The following is a 20003-nucleotide window of genomic DNA, read 5'->3' as shown; positions in this document are numbered from 1 at the left end:
CCGGGAACACCGACACTTTCACAAAAATGTGTTGTTGTTGTTGTTCACTGAATTTGAAAAGCTTTATAAATACAATAAGCACAGAGACACCAAGTGTTAGGTCTGTTGTATATCTTAATAAGAACTGAAGAATAAACAAGAATGTAGAAAACATAAGAAACTATTAGTGGGGAAATGTGATTTAAACAAATCTAACAACTAAAAAACACATTTTTGTTAAGAAATAGCCTACAGCAGAGTCTTCACTGTAAAAATACTGTTACAAGTAAAAGTTCTGCATTGAAAATGTTGGTAAAGTAAAAGTTTTTAATAAATAGGTAAATTACTTAAAGTATTAAAAGTAAAAGTACTCAAAGTAGAATGAAAAATCTCCCCTGACTGTTGTACTATTATATATTATATCATGGAATTACTATTCCTCATGCTTTCATGTATAAGCAGGATTTTAGTGTTGTACTTGGTTGAGGTTCAACTGTTTAGTATCACACTGCAATTAATGACTATTTTCATTCTGGATTAATATGTTGATTATTTTCCTCAATACCGATTGTAAAAATTCTAACAATAGTGACAAATGTTGTCACAGAGCTCAAAGTGACACCTTCACAATGCTTGTTTTCTCTGTCCAAACCTCAAAATGATTAAAAATACATTAAAATAATCAAAAGGAAAAGCAACAAATCTTCACATGTGTGAAGCTGAAATGTTTATACATGAAGAAAGACCTCAACAATGATCAGAAAAGTTGCCAATTAAATTTCTGTCAATCAACTATTGTACTAGCAGTACTTGTATAAACTGTTGGGTAGTTTAATTTATCACTACACATCATATTTTATAAACTCTTCATGTGTTTTGTGTGTAAAAATCTGACTTTGTAAAGTAACTGAAGCTGTCTGATAAATGTAGTGAAGTAAAAAGTCCAATATCTCCCTCAGAGATGGAGGAGAAGGAGAAAGTGGTATTAAAGAAAATACTCAGGAACCTCTAATTTGCACTTAAGTATGGTACTTGATGTATTTAGTTACTGTCCACCACTAGCCTACATTAAGTAAATGCATCAAGTGTTGCAGACGAAAAAATTATTTTAAAGCCTGTTTGTTACTATAAGAATCAGACTTTCTGATTAAATGTTTATATTCCCTTAAGAAAGGAGAACCCAGATGATTTGCTTTTACTTATTTGTACATTTGTTTGAAAACAGAATTAAATTAAAACAAACAAAAAAAATATCAACAACTCATATTCATCAATTACTGCTTTTATGCAAACAAGTTATCCAAAATGATTAATGAGATCAAAGCGTTGGGTATCAAAAGAGCTCAAGGAGAGAAAAAGAGGAAGAAAATTATTTTTTGTAGTGGTGACACTGAATTCTTTGAGAATAGGAGACAAAAAGATCTCAAGATTTTCATGAAGAACATATAAATATTCTACATTATATGATGTTTTGTTAATATATTTCCTGTATATGTTCATGTTTATGTGCTGCTTGTATTCTCTTCTAACAATTCTAATTCTAATTGAAGACTTTTCTCAATTAAAGTGAAAAACATTACACCAACACAAAGTATGAAACCTCTTCTGGAACATTCTGTGCTTTGTGTTATTTCATTTCATATTCTCCCTGACACAATTTTAAATTAACTGTTTCTGCGTATTTATTCTACATATGCAAATGAATTAATAGGCTGGGTTGAAAACCTTCAGGATATCAAAATACATATTATCCAATTTCATGTACATCTGGTCAGTAAAGGTTTCTTGCACTGGACAGTAATGTTGTAGTACTCGAGACCGGTCTTGGTCTTAAGACTACTCTTTTGATGGTCTTGTCTCAGTTTCGGACATTGAGGATTTTATTTCAAGACCAGTAAAGAATATCAATAAATCGCTTTTGCATTGTCTGATTTATTTATTAACATCCGAACTTTGATTGGATGTAAAATGTTTTGCTTCAAATGCAACCAATAACCCTAATTAAAAATGTGTTGTTCCTGTTAATGACTGTCCCCCCTCCCGGCGATGGTGATGCTTACGTTGATTTCAGCTCTTAGTGTTTGTATGTGGGTGTTTTGGGGAAGCACCTGTGATCTCGTTCCATATTTTATTGTGTGTCATGTAATGTGGGTAACTGGTCTTGGTCTTGATTCGGTCTCGTCCTCCTTCGGTCTTGGTCTCGACTTGGTCTCAGCCCTCCCTCTATTCATGAGTCTCTATCCTCCTTTAAAACTTTGCTCAAAACCCACTTATTTCTAAAGGCCTACCCCACATAACTCCACATAACTCCACGTAACTCCACCCTCCACCGGCTTCTTGAGGAACTGCTTTCTGTTAATTTTCAAAAATTTTGTCTTTTTTTTAAATTTTCTTTATTGTATTTGTCTCCTTGATATGTATTTTAACTGTTTTAATCTGTAAGGCCCACAAATAACATGGATTGTTATTATTATTAGTCGTGTACTGTCTGGTCTAGTATGTCAAGGGCCTAGGCCTAGTTGAGTTTTTGGAAAGCTCATGTAGCTCTTGCAGATCTCTTGTGGGCATTGCAACTACTTTTAGAGCCCTTTAGAGATCTTGTCAGCCTTGTGGAGATTTGGTGGGCGCCTTTAAGGTCTTGTAGACCTGCAGAGGTTCAACCTAAACCTATGTAGATGTTTTACAGTTCTGACAGAGATCTCATTGACATCTTGCAGGTCTTGTTGGATGTGCTAGGATTCAACACAACTGTCTAGTAGATTTCTTGCAGAGATCTAAGAGGTTTTAAGCTGATGTTACACAGAGCAACTTTGACAGCAATGTTGCCGTCAATGGTAAATGAGTAAAAATTACTACTGTAATCTAAAATGACCTGCCCCAGCCCGCCGCTATCCATTCAAAACATGGTCGGACTTGCTAACAACATTGCTCAAAAAGTTGCCCCGTGTATCATCAGCTTTATAGGACATGTACGGATTCAACCCTGCTGTTGTGGATCTTGTACATTTCTATCAGAGGTGTGGTAGATCAATTACACCCCTTTGTTAAAAAAATAAAAGATGACTTCAATCGCTGGACCAAGCTCCCACCCACTCTCACTGGGCAAATCACCATTATCATTTGTTTTCACTGAGTACCACCAACAACAACTGGTTCCAAACACTTGACTCATTTTACTGGAAAATCAAAAAACCCAGAATTTCACTGAATTATATTCTTCACAGCCAGACATAGAGGAGAAGGCTACTGATCGTACAATAGGTAAGACACAAAGTTTTGTTAAGAAAGTTCACTTTAATTATGTTAAAATAACAATCAGTAGTGAAATTGGTGCAGGTGCAGATTGGGTCTTGCCAAAGGGGGTCCATTAAAAACCACAAGGAGTGATGAGAGGCTGATTTCATGCAACCTATTGCGCCCTGCTGTCAGTATCAGTAATGGCAGGAAACCCCCTCTCACACTCAGATGAGGTGGGAAGGTGTGTCCTGCCTGCTGTGCAAAGCTGTTCCAGAGTTTCACCTGGTGCTTTATCTTAATTTAATCATGGAGATTCTGCACACAGACTGAGTGGGACTAAAAAAGTTTCTTCTGAGCTTTGAGCTAAAGTGAGTGAAGTTTATGATATTGCACTGCCACACTTCGATGGCGATGACAAGAATAACATGCTGGTAGGATTTAATCTCAATGTGACTTCCTACTTAGATAAAAGTTATATACGGTTTGTTTTAAAGTAAATTGGCATAAATGCATAAATCATACATCAATAATAGCCTAGTTTTACATTTGATCCACAGAGGAAAACAGAAATACATGGCAATAAAGCAATATTTTAAGTCAATATTTTAGAGACCCCTGGAAAATTTCACAAATCATGTTTTTAGGGGAGCTCATGGCTCATTAAGAGGAGCCACGCTCCCCTGGCGTCCACAGCCTGGTCCCCCAGCTGGGGTTAGGTCGGCCATTTCTCGGTTTTTCATTGGTCCAAGTCCTTGCTTTCAAATAAGAGACCAGTCCAGGAATACATTTCTGGGTCTTTTTGGGTTTCAGCCCAAACTGTTGGACTTGTGAAGACCTCTAGTCTCAACACAAGGGACAGAAGAACCAACTCCCTGACCCGAGCGTTTTTCTCGGGTAGGGCGCCGGGAAAAAGAGCTAAACAGTTACAAGCCCTAAGTCTTGGTTTAAAAATGAAGCACTCACATAAGAACGTAGCACTAGCAGAGCACTAAATATTCTTTGTGAATGAATTTATGGATTTATAAATGATTTTCTGTCAAAATCAGCAGGAGGGGCGGCTTTTTCCTTCAAAATGTATTTGCAGTTGCAAATTTGTTGTATATAAATGTAACTTCTAGAATACAGGGACTTAAACTATGGCTAAACATAGTCACATAATCTTGGTCAATAATTTGTCATGGTCTCTGGGGAGGGCACATCTGAATAATCTAATCTGACTTTACTCCAAACATAATGCAGATGAGTTCAAATATTAGAAGGGACTAGTCTGTAAGACAGTAGTCTGTTGGACATGTCCCTCCCGCCCGTATGCAAACCTACACCCTTGCTTGTTTCTTGCAGATCTTTTTAAGATCCAGCAGAAGAGTTTTAGATCTTGTAGACCTCTTATAGAGTTCTTCAAGGAGACGTAAGGATTCAGGAGATCTTGCAGATCTTGTAGTGGCCTCACACGGTGGTCTTATAGATCTGTGAGAGGGGTTGATCAAAAGGAGAAGCTCATTCTAATAGATGTGGATGTTGAGATTGTGGGAAGATACGCGGTTCACAGGGTGATGTTCGCTATATTTTAGCAGCTGCCCGGTGTTTGGGGTTCCTATGGGATGTCCCTCAGGTTTGGTGGAGGGGAGGCGCTCTGTGGTGGTGGTGGTGATGGTGGTGGTGATGGTCTTGATCCACGCTGTCGCAGGTCGCCGGACAGGTCATCCTTCTCGCCAAGAATCAGGGTTTCTCCCAAAGACTGGAAGCATAAAACCCAATACAGGATCAAACCAAACCAAACACCCTGAGACAAACTAGAACTATACAAAAACAAAAACACAATCAACCAGAGACGGGGACTCGAGTTTGAGATTAGGACTCGAGTCCAACTTAAGTCGCACGCACAGTGACTTGAGACTTGACTTGTGCAGGACTCGTGAACACTGTTTATTTTTAGGAAGCGTCTGATGAGCGTGCTGTTATTCCCTCCCTGCGTTACCTGTAACCTGCCTACGTAACACGTAGCATCAGCTGCGCGGCCGCACGTGAGAGAGGACAACGAACAGCTGCTGAGCCGTTCATCATAAACTTTGGCTTTAAAACGTCATACAACAAGACCCAAACAAAGGAGCGCTGAACGCAACATAGGTTAGTAACCTGAGGTTAGTGAACATGTTTAGCTCAGCAGTGGCCATCTGACGTTAGCTTGCTTCTTGCTTTAGCTACGACCTACCAGAGGTTAACTCTGACTGTCGTTCGTTGTGGTGTTCGATTAACGGAATCATTTACGTCCCGCTGGCTGCCATCACGTTAATTATGAACGTCAGCCGCAAACAGGTTCCAGGTTTATTGTTGATCATGTAACGTTACAGTTTTATTGTTATAACGTTACCCTGGGTTTGAGAGCGGTTGGTGTTGACTTACAGTAGTTAATAAGCGGTCATTAGTTGCATTGCACATCACATGGTTGTGCTCTGTAAATGAAAAACAGGTCACAGTTACAGAATCCCTTCTAGATCTGCAGTTTTATAAGCAGCCTGGATTGAACGCAGCAGCTGATCCAACATTCATTATAACCAGGAGAGACTTGAGACTTGACTTGGACTCTAGCTCAGAGACTTGAGACTTGACTTGGACTCTAGCTCAGAGACTTGAGACTTGACCTGGACTCTTGCTCAGAGACTTGAGACTTGACCTGGACTCTAGCTCAGAGACTTGAGACTTGACCTGGACTCTAGCTCAGAGACTTGAGTCTTGACCTGGACTCTAGCTCAGAGACTTGAGACTTGACTTGGACTCTTGCTCAGAGACTTGAGACTTGACCTGGACTCTAGCTCAGAGACTTGAGACTTGACCTGGACTCTAGCTCAGAGACTTGAGACTTGACTTGGACTCTAGTTCAGAGACTTGAGACTTGACCTGGACTCTAGCTCAGAGACTTGAGACTTGACCTGGACTCTAGCTCAGAGACTTGAGACTTGACTTGGACTCTAGCTCAGAGACTTGAGACTTGACCTGGACTCTAGCTCAGAGACTTGAGACTTGACTTGGACTCTAGCTCAGAGACTTGAGACTTGACCTGGACTCTAGCTCAGAGACTTGAGACTTGACCTGGACTCTAGCTCAGAGACTTGAGACTTGACTTGGACTCTAGCTCAGAGACTTGAGACTTGACTTGGACTCTAGCTCAGAGACTTGTGACTTGACCTGGACTCTAGCTCAGAGACTTGAGACTTGACCTGGACTCTAGCTCAGAGACTTGAGACTTGACTTGGACTCTAGCTCAGAGACTTGAGACTTGACCTGGACTCTAGCTCAGAGACTTGAGACTTGACTTAGTAAGTAGTTAGCAATAGTTTATTTGAAGTTTTTCAGTCAGGATTTAGAGCTCATCATAGCACAGAGACAGCACTGGTGAAAATTACTAATGACCTCCTTATTGCATCAGACAAAGGACTTGTCTCTGTACTGGTTTTATTAGATCTTAGTGCTGCATTTGATACCATTGACCATCAGATCCTATTACAGAGACTGGAATATTTCATTGGCATTAAAGGAACCGCTCTAAGATGGTTTAAGTCCTATTTATCAGATCGATTTCAGTTTGTACATGTTAACGATGAGTCCTCCATGCACGCCAAAGTTACTCATGGAGTTCCTGAAGGATGCTCCATATGACTCCATATTAATGTCTATTGATTTAGAATGGGATGTAATAAAAGTAATGTGTAGGTGTCCATATACTTTTGTTCATATAGTGTACAACGTAAAACCTTGAATAATAGCCCGGGCCTTTATTTTCTAAAATCACTGAATTGACGCTGCCTTTATTTGGGACAGACCTTTAATTCTTTTTGCACAAAACTGCTATGAAACAGTTTATTTATTTCAAACAGAATAATACTAAAAAATGATCCAATAATATCGAATACACGTCATTCATTTGATCCAGCTCCGACAGACGGCTTTTGCGCTTTTATTTTGAAGGCAGTAACCTAAGGAAAACAACAACAGGCTGCAGGATGAGAGAAGTTAGCAGACAGAGAGCGACGGACTTCACATGACAGGATTCACAACTTGGATTCATTTTTCTGAAAAGTTGTTCTGATGGGTGGAGCCTCACAGACTGAAGGAAGATAAATAATCAGGAACGGACACATTTGGACTGAACGAGCGCTTCAAAGGTAACGAGAGTTTCATCTCTTGTACCAGGCAGGTTACAGCGGTAAATCTAGAAGAATTAGACTTTGGGTCTTATTTTTTCCGTTAGTGGTATTGTGGAGAATCTAACCGAGCTAACGACGTGCAGCGTGTCCATACTGACATATTGATTATACGTTTAAACATTAATATTTGTATTAACGATCTAAGCAGCTTAGAAGCAGCTAAAGCGGCGAGCCCGCGGGGTTTAAGAGGTTTTATACATCCAAAGAACTTCTATAAAAACCAGACCAGGCATTTATTTGTCAAAATTTGTTCCCACACCAGGCCAGTAAAGGAGGTAGGCGGCTATTTGGGACTCGGCTATTAATTGAAGTTTTACAGTGTGCTTCCCTTAAAACCTGTTGGGGACAGGGACCTTTTTCCAGGAAAAAAACGCCTGAAATAACAAACCCAAAATAAACCATCAGGCCTAGATGCATAATTCTGGTCTCCTTTGAAAGGTCAGAAGCTGAGGAACATAAATCCATTGTACATCAATATATTTATTTTACCGTTACAGACTACACGGAGATCCAATAAAGAAAAAATATGATATTTTCATCCTCGCCTGGTAAAACAAGCTATATTTTAATGCAATAAATCATCAAAACCATCACAAGGAAGCTTATAATGCACCTGAACACCTTCAGTGTTTCCCACATATAGGCTTTACTTGGGCCCAGGTAGATTTGGCGACCAGTTTTAAAATCGTTTTTGCTTGCAGCGCATATTTGCTCTGCACATCCTCTCACTCAGTCGGTCTCTTTCTCTTTCTCTCTCTCTCTCTCGCAAACACGGACAGCAGACCCGTCTGTGAACTGAATGGTTGATATAAACACCGCTGCACAAATCTGTCCAACACAACGCTGTCAATGTCGGAGACACATCTGCAAAACAGTTATTAGCAGGCATGTAAGGAGGCCAGCTAATAAAGATCTATGTTAACTTTGGAAAACAGCTGTCGAAGTTACCACGCTATGTAACTGGTAGTCAGGTGCGTTCGAGATAACTGAGGCTGACTTTCACCGACTTGATAGAAAGAGGAATAAAAACAGCGCCGTCAAGTCAGTGACGAATTCTGCATGCCTGCCATTAATTGCATAGGCACCTCGCAGGAGGAAACGCTCTTTTATACTGAGAAAAGAGGTGGATGCAAAATTCGGCAGGTAGCCTACAACATCCGTTTTGCCGTCGCCATGTTTCTACAATAGCCCACTACATTGAATACGTACGAAGAAGAAGAACACCAAGTAACATCAGTTTAATCAGAAGCTTTCTTTCCTCCTTAAATAAAGAACATAAAGAAGTAAACAGAACTTTGATTCGTGCAAAATTACGTATTGCATAAACATATTTTGCAAACATGTAATCTGTAATCTGGTTATAACGGTTAGTTTGCTGTTCATGTAGAGTGAACTAGATGTCTGCGTGTGTTTATACGCTCTGATAATGTTAATCCAACACATCTTTGTAGCAGCGTCCATGTTGATTCCACGTTCAGACATAAGAGTAAATGAACCTAAGTCAAAGAAAGGACTTCACAGCTCGTTAAATGGGATCATCTGAGTCGCTGGCTGCTATTCACAACCCTCACCACTAGATACACACTGAACCTTTAATGGTCAGGAGAGCTCATAGTACCTTACTACCCCACCAGAGCACTGCGCTCCCAGAATGCACCTGTGGTTCCTAGAGTCTCCAAAAGTAGACTAGGAGCCAGAGCGTTCAGCTATCAAGCTCCTCTCCTGTGGAACCAGGTTCCAGTTTAAAGCTTAAAGGCCAATTTATACCTCTAGTCTACACAGTAGCAGACGTTGTAGGATATGTAAATGAAATTGAACTGAATTTATTTGAAAGTCTGTTGACTTTGATCAGTTTTATGTGTACCTGGTTCTCAGCTAGCGCCTCCTTGGCCATGTAGTGCTCCCTCTTTATCTTCATCTCCACCTCCTCTGGGATGTCAGGGACCATCAGGTCGATCAGATGTCCGATGAAATAGACCACGTGCTGAGGAAGAAAGACAGGAAGAGCCTTCATCGGGTCACGGCAGCAACTTTACTGTCCCTCATTATCTGATTCTCTGCTTCACACAGAGGAAAAGTCATTTTTACAGATTCAGAATGTTAATTTATTGCTGAGATTCTCACTCTCTCTAGATGTTTTCCTAAAACAAATCTTGACACTGACCTCAAACACAATGACGAAACTGAGTCGTATGGCGAGGAGGTGAAAGTACTCTGGCAGGTATTTACCTTCTTCATCCCTGAGATCCTGATACCTGCAAAGTGATGCACCGTAAATATGAAGTCATGTCACTGACAGAGAGCTCCGGTTCTGCTTCATCAGCAAAATTAGCACTAGGTGGACCTGCACGGCCTGCAGTCCCGCCTACCTGCAGGACTGGTGCTGCTGGCTGTAGTTGCGCGGTGATGTTGCGAGCGTGAAGTTGATGAAGCCCTTCAGCGTGCTGTCTCTGGTGTAGCGGTAGTACAGACGAGGCAGGAAGGAGGAGGTGAACGCTATGAGGAAAGCCTAAAAACAGAGGTTTGAAAAAGCTTCGATGGGCTGCTGATCTGCCCTCAGACGTCTCTAACCGGTCCTCACAAAGACAGACACACAGGTACACAGAAAGTCTTACATTGCTGAGGACGGCTATGTGTGTGATGAACTGCATGATGGAGAACCAGATGCCGATGTCCTGAGCTCGCTCCACCACCGGGCGCCGATATTCAGTCACGAACTTCTGCGCGTCCAAACGGATCTCCACACAGTTATTAATAAAAGCGAAGAGAGGAGCGAGAGGACACGCCGCCACGAAGATGGTGATGAAACCAAACTGAATCACTGAGGAGAACGAGGAGGATTTACACCTCACAGGAAGTCACAGTCCTCTACTCAGTCTCCCAGAACCCCATTTCAGCCAATCACAACACAGAAAGTGTATCCTCAATGTGTTAACTCCACCCATCCACCACCTCCAGGTGTTTAAATCTAACAGGACAGGACTTACCCATCTCCAAGTATTCGTCAAAGAGTCCCTCACAGACCAGCAGCTGGTAGTCGGCCTCCCAGGGAGAAACCTCCTCCTTTCCCTTCTCCTTCACCTCCTCTCCTTCCTTCTCCTTCTTCTGCCCTCGACTTATCTTCCTCTTCTGCCACCACGACTTCAACTTCCTGCCAATAAATGAGAGTCAAAACTCTTAATCCCTAAAATCCTGCAGCATGTTTTATTAAACAGCTCACATGACTTTTGAGGTAGTTAGTATCTTGTTCATGCACGTTATATCATCTTGTGTGTTTGTGTTTGTTTTTACGGGCTGATGAACTCCTGGATGTTGTTGATCAGTTGTTTTCCCACCATGATGACCAGCATCTCCTGGGCCAGTTCAATGAGACATCCACCTGCTCCACACTGTGACACACAGACAGAAACAAATGAAAGTTGTCATTAAAGCCCGAGCATTAAACCTGCGAGGACCCTATTGAAACTTAAGGTGTTCGTTTTCTTTCTTTCTTGCAAATGAAACATTTTGGGCGGTCTAAACATGCTAGAAAACTCGTGAAACTTTGCACAAAATTCAAACGCGGTGAAAATGTACAAAACGTTTTGTGTCAGATGTGTCATGTTCAGAAAAGCCTCTTAAGGTGTCTTCACACTGAAAGCGAATCCAGCGTTTTGGGCGGCTTGATAACACAAAGTCAATAAAAAGACGCAAATTCGCTCCGGGCGGCGCGAAAGAATAGAATAGAAGAGAACAAAACTTTATTGTCAATGTTTGGTAACAACGAAACACTGTTTAGCAGCTCTGGGTCGATAAATACAGCAATATAAGAAATAAATAAAAACCAAGACATGGTGTGTAACAATACAAGAAAAAGATAAATCTAGACAATATAAAACAAACAGCAGAAAAGCCGCAAATACGAAAATACTAAAGCAGAATTTTAGTCTGTCAGTCTTTGTTCTGATTGCTCTGTATCTCCTTCCAGAGCGCAGGATGGAGAACAGGTGATGTCCGGGGTGGGTGGGGTCTTTTATGAGACAGCTAGCTTTTCTTTGAAGTCGGTTAATGTAGGTGTCCTCGATGGGGGGTAGTGTTGTCCCAATGGCCAGCTCTGCCGCAAAAGTGTTTGACCCCCTTTCGCCTTCAGAACTGCCTTAATTCTACGTGGCGTTGATTCAACAAGGTGCTGAAAGCATTCTTTAGAAATGTTGGCCCATATTGATGGATAGCATCTTGCAGTTGATGGAGATTTGTGGGATGCACATCCAGGGCACGAAGCTCCCGTTCCACCACATCCCAAAGATGCTCTATTGGGTTGAGATCTGGTGACTGTGGGGGCCATTTTAGTACAGTGAACTCATTGTCATGTTCAAGAAACCAATTTGAAATGATTGGAGCTTTGTGACATGGTGCATTATCCTGCTGGAAGTAGCCATCAGAGGATGGGTACATGGTGGCCATAAAGGGATGGACATGGTCAGAAACAATGCTCAGGTAGGCCGTGGCATTTAAACCATGCCCAATTGGCACTAAGGGGCCTAAAGTGTGTCAAGAAAGTTGTTGTTGTAGCCCATCTGCCTCAAGGTTGTGCGTGTTGTGGCTTCACAAATGCTTTGCTGCATACCTCGGTTGTAACGAGTGGTTATTTCAGTCAAAGTTGCTCTTCTATCAGCTTGAATCAGTCGGCCCATTCTCCTCTGACCTCTAGCATCAACAAGGCATTTTCGCCCACAGGACTGCCGCATACTGGATGTTTTTCCCTTTTCACACCATTCTTTGTAAACCCTAGAAATGGTTGTGCGTGAAAATCCCAGTAACTGAGCAGATTGTGAAATACTCAGACCGGCCCGTCTGGCACCAACAACCATGCCACGCTCAAAATTGCTTAAATCACCTTTCTTTCCCATTCTGACATTCAGTTTGGAGTTCAGGAGATTGTCTTGACCAGGACCACACCCCTAAATGCATTGAAGCAACTGCCAAGTGATTGGTTGATTAGATAATTGCATTAATGAGAAACTGAACAGGTGTTCCTAATAATCCTTTAGGTGAGTATATATGTACCATTTTTCATTTAGTCTATAGCAACATTAGCTTCACTGTCTGTACCTCTGTGTGTGGATATTGTGTAGGCTGCCTCCCTCTCTCTCTCTCTCTCTCTCTCTCTCTCTCTCTCTCACCCCAACTGGTCGAGGCAGATGGTCGCCCACCCTGAGCCATGGTTCTGCTCGAGGTTTCTGCCTCTTAAAAGGAAGTTTTTCCTTGCCTCTGTCGCCTAGTGCTGCTCTTGGTGGGAACTGTTGGGCTTCTGTAAATAACATCACAGAGTTCGGTCTAGACCTGCTCTTTATGAAAAGCGCTGTGAGATAACTGTTGTGATTTGGCGCTATATAAATAAAATTTATGAATTGAACTTCATGAACTGGGATATAAGGTATAATTTGTGGATGTTCTCTAGCGCCACATAGAGGGCACAGGAGGTGATGTTTATTTGCTTCGTGAGGCGTCCAAAACGCATGATAATTTGGAGCCACGTCTCCCGACCTGCGCCCGGGCGGCAACACGCTGCGAGGACCTGTCCAACGTTGCTTGCAGCTTTATTGAACACAATTTCAAACCCAGAAATAAATATTTGAGAGAAAGGTTTTTTAAATGTGAACAGGGGAAGAGGGGAGGTCGAAGGCGATGTGGCAGGAGAGGGCAGAAGGTGGTGAGTCATGGCGGATGGTAACCGGAGCGTGCAGGGAGAATGAGTGAGGCTGACGTGGCCGGTTTGGCACGGCTGGTGGAAGAATGGGATCCTGAGGCAAAAGGTGAAACTGAGTTTTTCAGACAAGCAAACAAACGAGGAGGAATTATTACAGACTAGCAAAAATCTCAAGCTGGCCTGAAGGTACTGCTGCAGTAGCTGACTGAACGATCTGGCGATGAGTGGCTGAAAGACCAGGGCTGATATACTGAGGGGCTGATTAGAAGCATGTTTGTGTCATTAACAGCATGCTCTTTATGAAAGTCCCAGACGAGAGCGGCTTCCAGAATAAGCCGGTGATATCTGCAGGAAAGTGACTGAAACAGAACGCTCGACAGGCCGGGAACCGGGAGCTGAAAGAGTGTTTCCGTAACACGTTAGCAGAGAGGTTTGTGTCCACAACCTCCGTGAGAACGTGGTCATGATGGCCCAAGAGGTTACCTTGATTAGTAAGGGGTGGATGAAGATCCTGAGTGTAGCGGTTGTCCGATAGAGATTGTCTGAGTCCATGTTGGCCAGAACATTCAGTTACTCAAACCAGGCAGTCGTAGTAGAATAAAATAGTTTTTATAGTGAACAGGGGGAAAGGGGAGGTGGGCGGAGATGTGGCGATCTGGCTGGAGAAGGCAGAGGGTGGTGAGTAATGGCGGATGGTAACTGGAGCAGGCCAAGGGGAAAAGGAGTTTCTCAGAGAAGCAAACAAACAACAACTAGGAATTTCAACATCCAACAAAAAATGCAGTAGCTGACTGAGCGATCTGACGATGAGGGAGTGAAAGGCCGGGGTGATTTAGTGAAGGGCCGACGAGCTGATGCGAAGCAGATATGTGTCACTGGCAGGTTACGAGAATCCAAGTTAGGAGAGCGAGAGCAACCAACAGCACTGTGACCTCTCATCGCCGTTTCCTGCTAAACGTGTCACGCGTCAGCAAACTCACTTCCTTGTTCAGAAGACACCAGCAGACGTGTGCGACGCCAACGTCTCACATTTAGGTACAACAATAACAGCAAAGGGGACCGTGAAGACTCAGGATCCAGATCTTCTTTACCAAAGCGGGGAAACTGTTCTGCAGAGCGTGCAGCGTCGTGGTCGAACATAAAGGAGATCGTCTCCTGACGAACGCTTTGAGAGAGAACGTCAGAAACTCACGGAGGACGTCAGACGAGACGCTGAGACGCTGAGGCTGCTGCGTCCCGGTGTTGTGCCAAATTCTGCACGAGAATTTCTTGCACCTCGCGGGTGGTAACGCTCATTTTGCTGAGAAAAGAGGTGGATGCAAATCTCGGCAGGTAGCCTTGATCATCTGTTCTGCAGAAATATGCATCCACCTTTTCAGACACTTTGCTGTGCACACTGATCAAGGTTTTCACCACTTATTTACATTTATTCGTTTAGCTGACACTTTTATCCAAAGCGACTTACAATTGCTATACGAGGGTTTAAGTGTCTTGCTCAGGGACACAACGGTGGTCACACCAAAAGCATATGTATTATCCACTGCTCCATCCCCACCCTTATTTTTGCTGAATCTCACTGAATGCCACTTCTACTAAGTGTAATAAAATATTAACCACTCAAAACATTCATAAAATATATACTTTGAATCATTTATCAGCATTGATGAACCCCACAAACAACATTATAGCATTTAAAAGCAGTATTTGGAGACGCACGCAATTCTCGGCAGGCATGCAAAATTTGGCATAACACCGGGTCAGCTGCAAGAAAGAACCACGGTCAGCTGGTTTAAATATTCAGGGTTAGGGTTAGGCCCGCCAAGTCCTGGAGGGACTGTTTAATGATTCAACTACAATTCTAAAGTTAAAAACATCACATCTAACTACGCAGTTTTCACTTATTCCCACAATGAAATCGTAACGTAAATTATTTATTTATATTATATATTTATATATAACTGTTTTCTGAAAAATGGGCCAACAAACGACCCATAAAGCAGGGACAGCGGCCCATTGGGTAATTTTCTATACTGACACTGGGCCGGCCATCACATCTCTTACTGGCCCTCACCTCCTCTGCTCTGTTTCTTGCGTTGCGGGCCAAAAAATTAAAATTCTTCAAATGTAGGACACCAAATGCGCAAAAATAACCGGTCTGTTTGCTGCAGGAGCTTCAACATCAGCTGCAGTACCCGACGTAGAGCAGCCACAGGGACCTGAAGGAGTAATGAAGAGTCGTGGCCCCTGCCAGGCAGAGGAGGAGGCGTGTTAGCGAGTGACAAAGTGACAGGGCTGAGTGAGAGAGAGAGCAGGAGGAGGTGAAGCTGTAAGCATGGAGTAGCTCAGCCTGTAGGTAGGGAGCAGGGAGGGAGAGTCATTTACACCTGGGACGCCGGGGACGCCGAGGACGCTGAGGATTTGTTAAAAATCTTCTGAAAACTAGTTTGCACCAAGAAATGTTGATTAACAAATAAAAATGCCATGAGAAGTTTTAATTGCACAACAAGCCTGCAATGCATTTTAAATATAGAAGAAATCCTTGTAACTTAAGTATTGTACTTAATATAACTGCATTATATTCTATTATATATATTTATATTCTGAATTGTCATATTCTGAATTTTTCCACCATAAATTGGTGCAGAAAATGTCTCCAGAATGCAGGAATTTAAGTGTTTAATGCTATAAATCTGCTGGGGGAGAAACCCTATAAAATATTTCATCAATAAATATTTTTCCTACATAGTAGGCTTATTAAAATATATTCTTGTCTTGTAGTCATGGACGCTGGTGTATTGGTAAGGGGTGTCCGACCGAGTTAGGTGGGCCGCCAGGGCCAAAAATGCCAGGACCAATTTTTTGTCCCAGTCCAGCCCTGTACATATATCTGATCATCTTCATCAGTACCACAATGTGTCAGACTCACGTCTTCGTTGCGAACTCCAAACGGAGTGTTGTAGTTTCCAGGGTACCCAATGAACCTGAACAACAAACAAACAAACAAACGGCTGGTTAAACCTTTAACATATCAGTATCATTTATTCTGTCTATCATGTTGTTGCAGCTGCTCATTGAAGCTCTCGGATGTTTGACTCTGCATCACTATATTCCACATATCTGCTGCTTCACATCTTTAGCTGCCAGCAGAACGTGTTACGACAGAGACTGAGGTTTTAAATGAACTGTGAGAAAAAAAACTACTGGATGTTTTCATCATCCGCCTGCAGGAGGCGCTGTGGCTCCTCCTTTAATTTTCACTTTTCACTTCAGCAAGTTCACAAACCAGCTGACAAAACAACATGCAGACTCTCAGGCGAGAATCTGCATCCACACCAGCACCCAACCTTCCTGATGACATTCACTAAATACATCCAAAGAAACAAACAAAAAAAGACAGGACGAAAAGGCTTGTGGTGATGACGCTGTGAGGCCTGTTGTGATTGGCTGGACCTGTGAGCTTTGTTCTGATTGGTTGAAGCAGTGCTCACCTGCCTTTGAAGAAGGCGATGTAAACCGGAGATGAGTAGAAGTTGACAAACTGGAAGATGAAAACTTTGAGGATGAACATGTCTTCATATTTAGTTTGAGTCCGATGCATCTCTTAAAGAAACACACACAGAAATGTTGTAACAACATCCGAACACACCCACAACGTCTATATACTTAGTAAATACAATAATACTACACTCAATACACACAGTGTAGATCTACACACATTTCATCTGGTCATTACCTGTTACCTTCTTTAAAGAACAGCTTTGTCCTCCAAAACCATCAGTATTATAAACTTCTCTGACACTGCTGCTCGGCTAAGTACATTTAAGTTAACGTGGTTTCATTTAAACATTTAAACTTTATGATTATACCCTTATTTTTTAGGAGACAAACATATTGTCCAGTTTATGTTGCACATTTAGTTTTTAACTTTATTGCACAAAGTTTCTGTCGTCTTTTCTGGTCTTATGTTCACTGCACATCCCTAAAGACATTAAAAGTTATGGTTATGTTTCCATAATGTTTACTTTCCTACCTATTAGCTAGAATAAAGCCTCACAATCTAACATTCCTGAAGGGTTTTTTATTATTGATAAGCAAAGTGATAAGAGCAGTCTCTCTCTCTCTCTCTCTCTCTCTCACCCAAAAGGTCGAGGCAGATGGTCGCCCACCCTGAGTCCTGGTTCTGTTCAAGGTTTCTCTCCCTCCTAAAAGGGACTTCATCCTTGCCTCTGTGACCAAGTGCTTGCTCATGGTGGGAATTGTTGGGTTATGAAAAGTGCAATGAGATGCCGTAAAACTTTGATAAATAGCCCGGGCTTTTATTTTCTAATTTCTAATATTTTTGAATTGACCCTGCCTATATTTGGGACGGGCCTTTAATTCCTCTCACACAAAACTGATACAGGCTACTATTAAACAGCTTATTTATTTCAAACAGAATATTACTTGTATAAAAATTATCCAATAATATCAAACAGACGTCATTCATTTGATCTACAACAATACAACAGACGGCTTATGGGCTTTTATTTTGAAGGCAGCAACGTGAGGAATCTTTAACTATGTAAATACTGTACATATCCACACTCATTTATATTTTCTTTATTTTATATTTTTACTCTGATATTTATATACTTCTTTATATACCAACTTTCTGTCTTTATTTATATTCCTTTTGCCTTTTGTGCAATGTGTGCAACTGTGACACAGAATTTCCCCCCAGGGATCAATAAAGTATTTCTGATTTCTGATTCTGAAAACAACAACAGGCTGCAGGATGAGAGAAGTGTGGCAGAAGTTAGCAGACAGAGAGCAATGGACTTCTCACAACTGGATTCACAACTTTGATTAATTTTTCTGAAAAGCGCTTGTGATTCTTTTGATGGGTGGAGCCTCACAGACTGAAGGAAGATAAATAATCAGGAACGGACACATTTGGACTGAACGAGGCTTCAAAGGTAACGGGAGTTTCATCTCTTGTACCAGGCAGGTTACAGCGGTAAATCTATCAGAATTAGACTTTGGGGCCCGTTGTTTCCGTTAAATGAACTGAACTATTGAATTGTGGAGAATCTAACCGATCTAACGACGTGCAGCATGTCCACACTGACATATTGGTCATACGTTTAAACATTAATATTTGTATTAACGATCTAAGCAGCTAGAGAGGCGACCCGGTGGGGTTTAAGAGGTTTTATACATCCAGAGAACTGTTATGAGTTTTTTGCCATTGTTTCATGTGTCCTTTTATTTACCTGTTTCTCTCGTTCCTTGTCCTTAGTAGTTTATGTCTTGTCTTTTATCTTAGCTCTTGGTCCTGTGTTTTAGTTCTTTGTCTTTGTTCCCAGTCCTGTGCCTTGATTCATGTTTTAGTATTTACTTCAGGTTCCTTGTCTGCATTATTTTAGTTTACTCTGCATGTGTCTGAGTTTATGTCTGATCTGTTACATCTTGTGAAATGGCCTGTGTTTAGTGTTCAGTAACCTGTGTTGTGTCTGTTACCCCAGTATCCCTCTGCATGTCAGTCTCTCTGTTTTCCCCTGCTCTCTCTCTGCCTGCCTGTGTCTCGTTAGTCTCATGTCTGTCACCTGTGTTACTCCTGCCCTGCTCGTTAGTCCCTGGTGTATATATGTTTGGTGTTTCTCTTCAGTCTTCATCTGGTCATTGTTTGTTACCCCCTGTCTGTCATGTGTATACGCTCTGTCTCCTGTTGTCAGCCTTGCTCGTCTTGTCACTCTGTTCCTTTGGATTTCTGTTGGGATTACCTTGTTTTTTGGACTCTGTCAGTAAGTGTGCTCGCCTTTTGTTTGTTTTGCCACAATAAACCCCCTTTGAACTGTACCTCCTCTGCCTTGCGTTCCGCATTTGGGTCCACCAACAATCTCTGCACCACAAACCCTAACAAGAACTTCTATTAAAAACCAGACCAGGCTTTTAATGGAGACCTGCGTTTATTTGTCAAAATGTGTTCCCACACCAGGCCAGTAAACGGGGCAGGAGGCTGTTTGGGACTCGGCTATTTATTGTTAAGTTTTACGGTAATGTAACGTTTCCCAACACGAGGTAATTAGCTTGTTAAAATGATTTAAATAAGTTAGAAAAATCCCAAAACAAAAGTTTTTCTACAAAGAAGCAAACAAAAATTGCACTTTTACAAAACTTGCTACGTTTTTAGACAACTTTCATTATCTGTTATTATCATTTTAAAGATCACTTTAAAAATTAAACAAATAGTCATGGGTGTAGATTTGGTCTACTTCCCCCTAATGTGACGTAGACTCTAGGGGAGCACATTAAAATGATCTAAGGCTGCGTTCAGACTGTAGGCCTTCATGCTCAATTCTGATTTTTAGCCCAAATCCGAACTGGAAAACATCAGATTCGATGTGACCTGGCCTGTTCACACTGTCATAAAAAGATCAGATCTGAGTCACATATGAGCACAAAAATCGGTTTTGGGTCACTTTGGCCTGCAGTCTGAACGTAACCTAATATGACTTCAAAGACAATTCGAACGACTCTGCTCACATATTGGTAGGGACATGTCCCTACCCTCCATAAGCAAACCTACGCAGAACTTAATGCAGACTAAAACCAAAGATGAGGACGGTGAGTAAGAAGATGTGACTCACCCCAGCGGGTGAGGATGCGGGCCAGTGAGATGTAAACTCTGGACAACATGAGGATGACCAACAGGTTCAAAACAGATCCTGAAATACTGGCTATCCTCCCAGCCTAAACACACACACAGAAAACACACTTTTTGATTTGGTAGATTTACAAACAGTTACAGAAATGTGAAGTAAATGAGTTGCGGAGTCCCTCAGGGAAACATCCTGGAGCCTCTGTTCTTTTTATTTAACCATATATATAAATTTAAAGAAACTGTACTGTGC

At 41.8% G+C, this 20003-nt stretch overlaps 1 protein-coding gene across 2 annotated transcripts in view; it reads right to left on the bottom strand.

The window, feature by feature from the left end:
* Positions 1-3253: 3253 nt before the first annotated feature.
* ano7 (anoctamin 7) overlaps positions 3254-20003 on the bottom strand; it is a 41950-nt gene continuing 25200 nt past the window's right edge. For both annotated transcript variants that reach the window (XM_038694041.1, XM_038694040.1), the window contains exons 15-24: positions 19740-19842; positions 16599-16710; positions 16037-16091; positions 10713-10810; positions 10409-10572; positions 10037-10242; positions 9791-9930; positions 9586-9676; positions 9286-9405; positions 3254-4954 (exon numbers count right to left, since the gene is read on the bottom strand). In XM_038694041.1, the coding sequence (XP_038549969.1) occupies positions 4811-4954; positions 9286-9405; positions 9586-9676; positions 9791-9930; positions 10037-10242; positions 10409-10572; positions 10713-10810; positions 16037-16091; positions 16599-16710; positions 19740-19842 (1233 nt within the window). In that variant the 3' untranslated portion in view covers positions 3254-4810. The remainder of the gene's footprint in view (positions 4955-9285; positions 9406-9585; positions 9677-9790; positions 9931-10036; positions 10243-10408; positions 10573-10712; positions 10811-16036; positions 16092-16598; positions 16711-19739; positions 19843-20003) is intronic.

This window comes from Micropterus salmoides, unplaced genomic scaffold (genome assembly GCF_014851395.1).
Source record: "Micropterus salmoides isolate LMB-PRFRI ecotype aquatic unplaced genomic scaffold, ASM1485139v1 Ms_hic_scaffold_3, whole genome shotgun sequence".
In the NCBI taxonomy this organism is placed as follows: domain Eukaryota; kingdom Metazoa; phylum Chordata; class Actinopteri; order Centrarchiformes; family Centrarchidae; genus Micropterus; species Micropterus salmoides.
The sequence above is the reverse complement of the archived record's forward strand: the minus strand, read 5'-3'. Positions and strand labels throughout refer to the sequence as shown.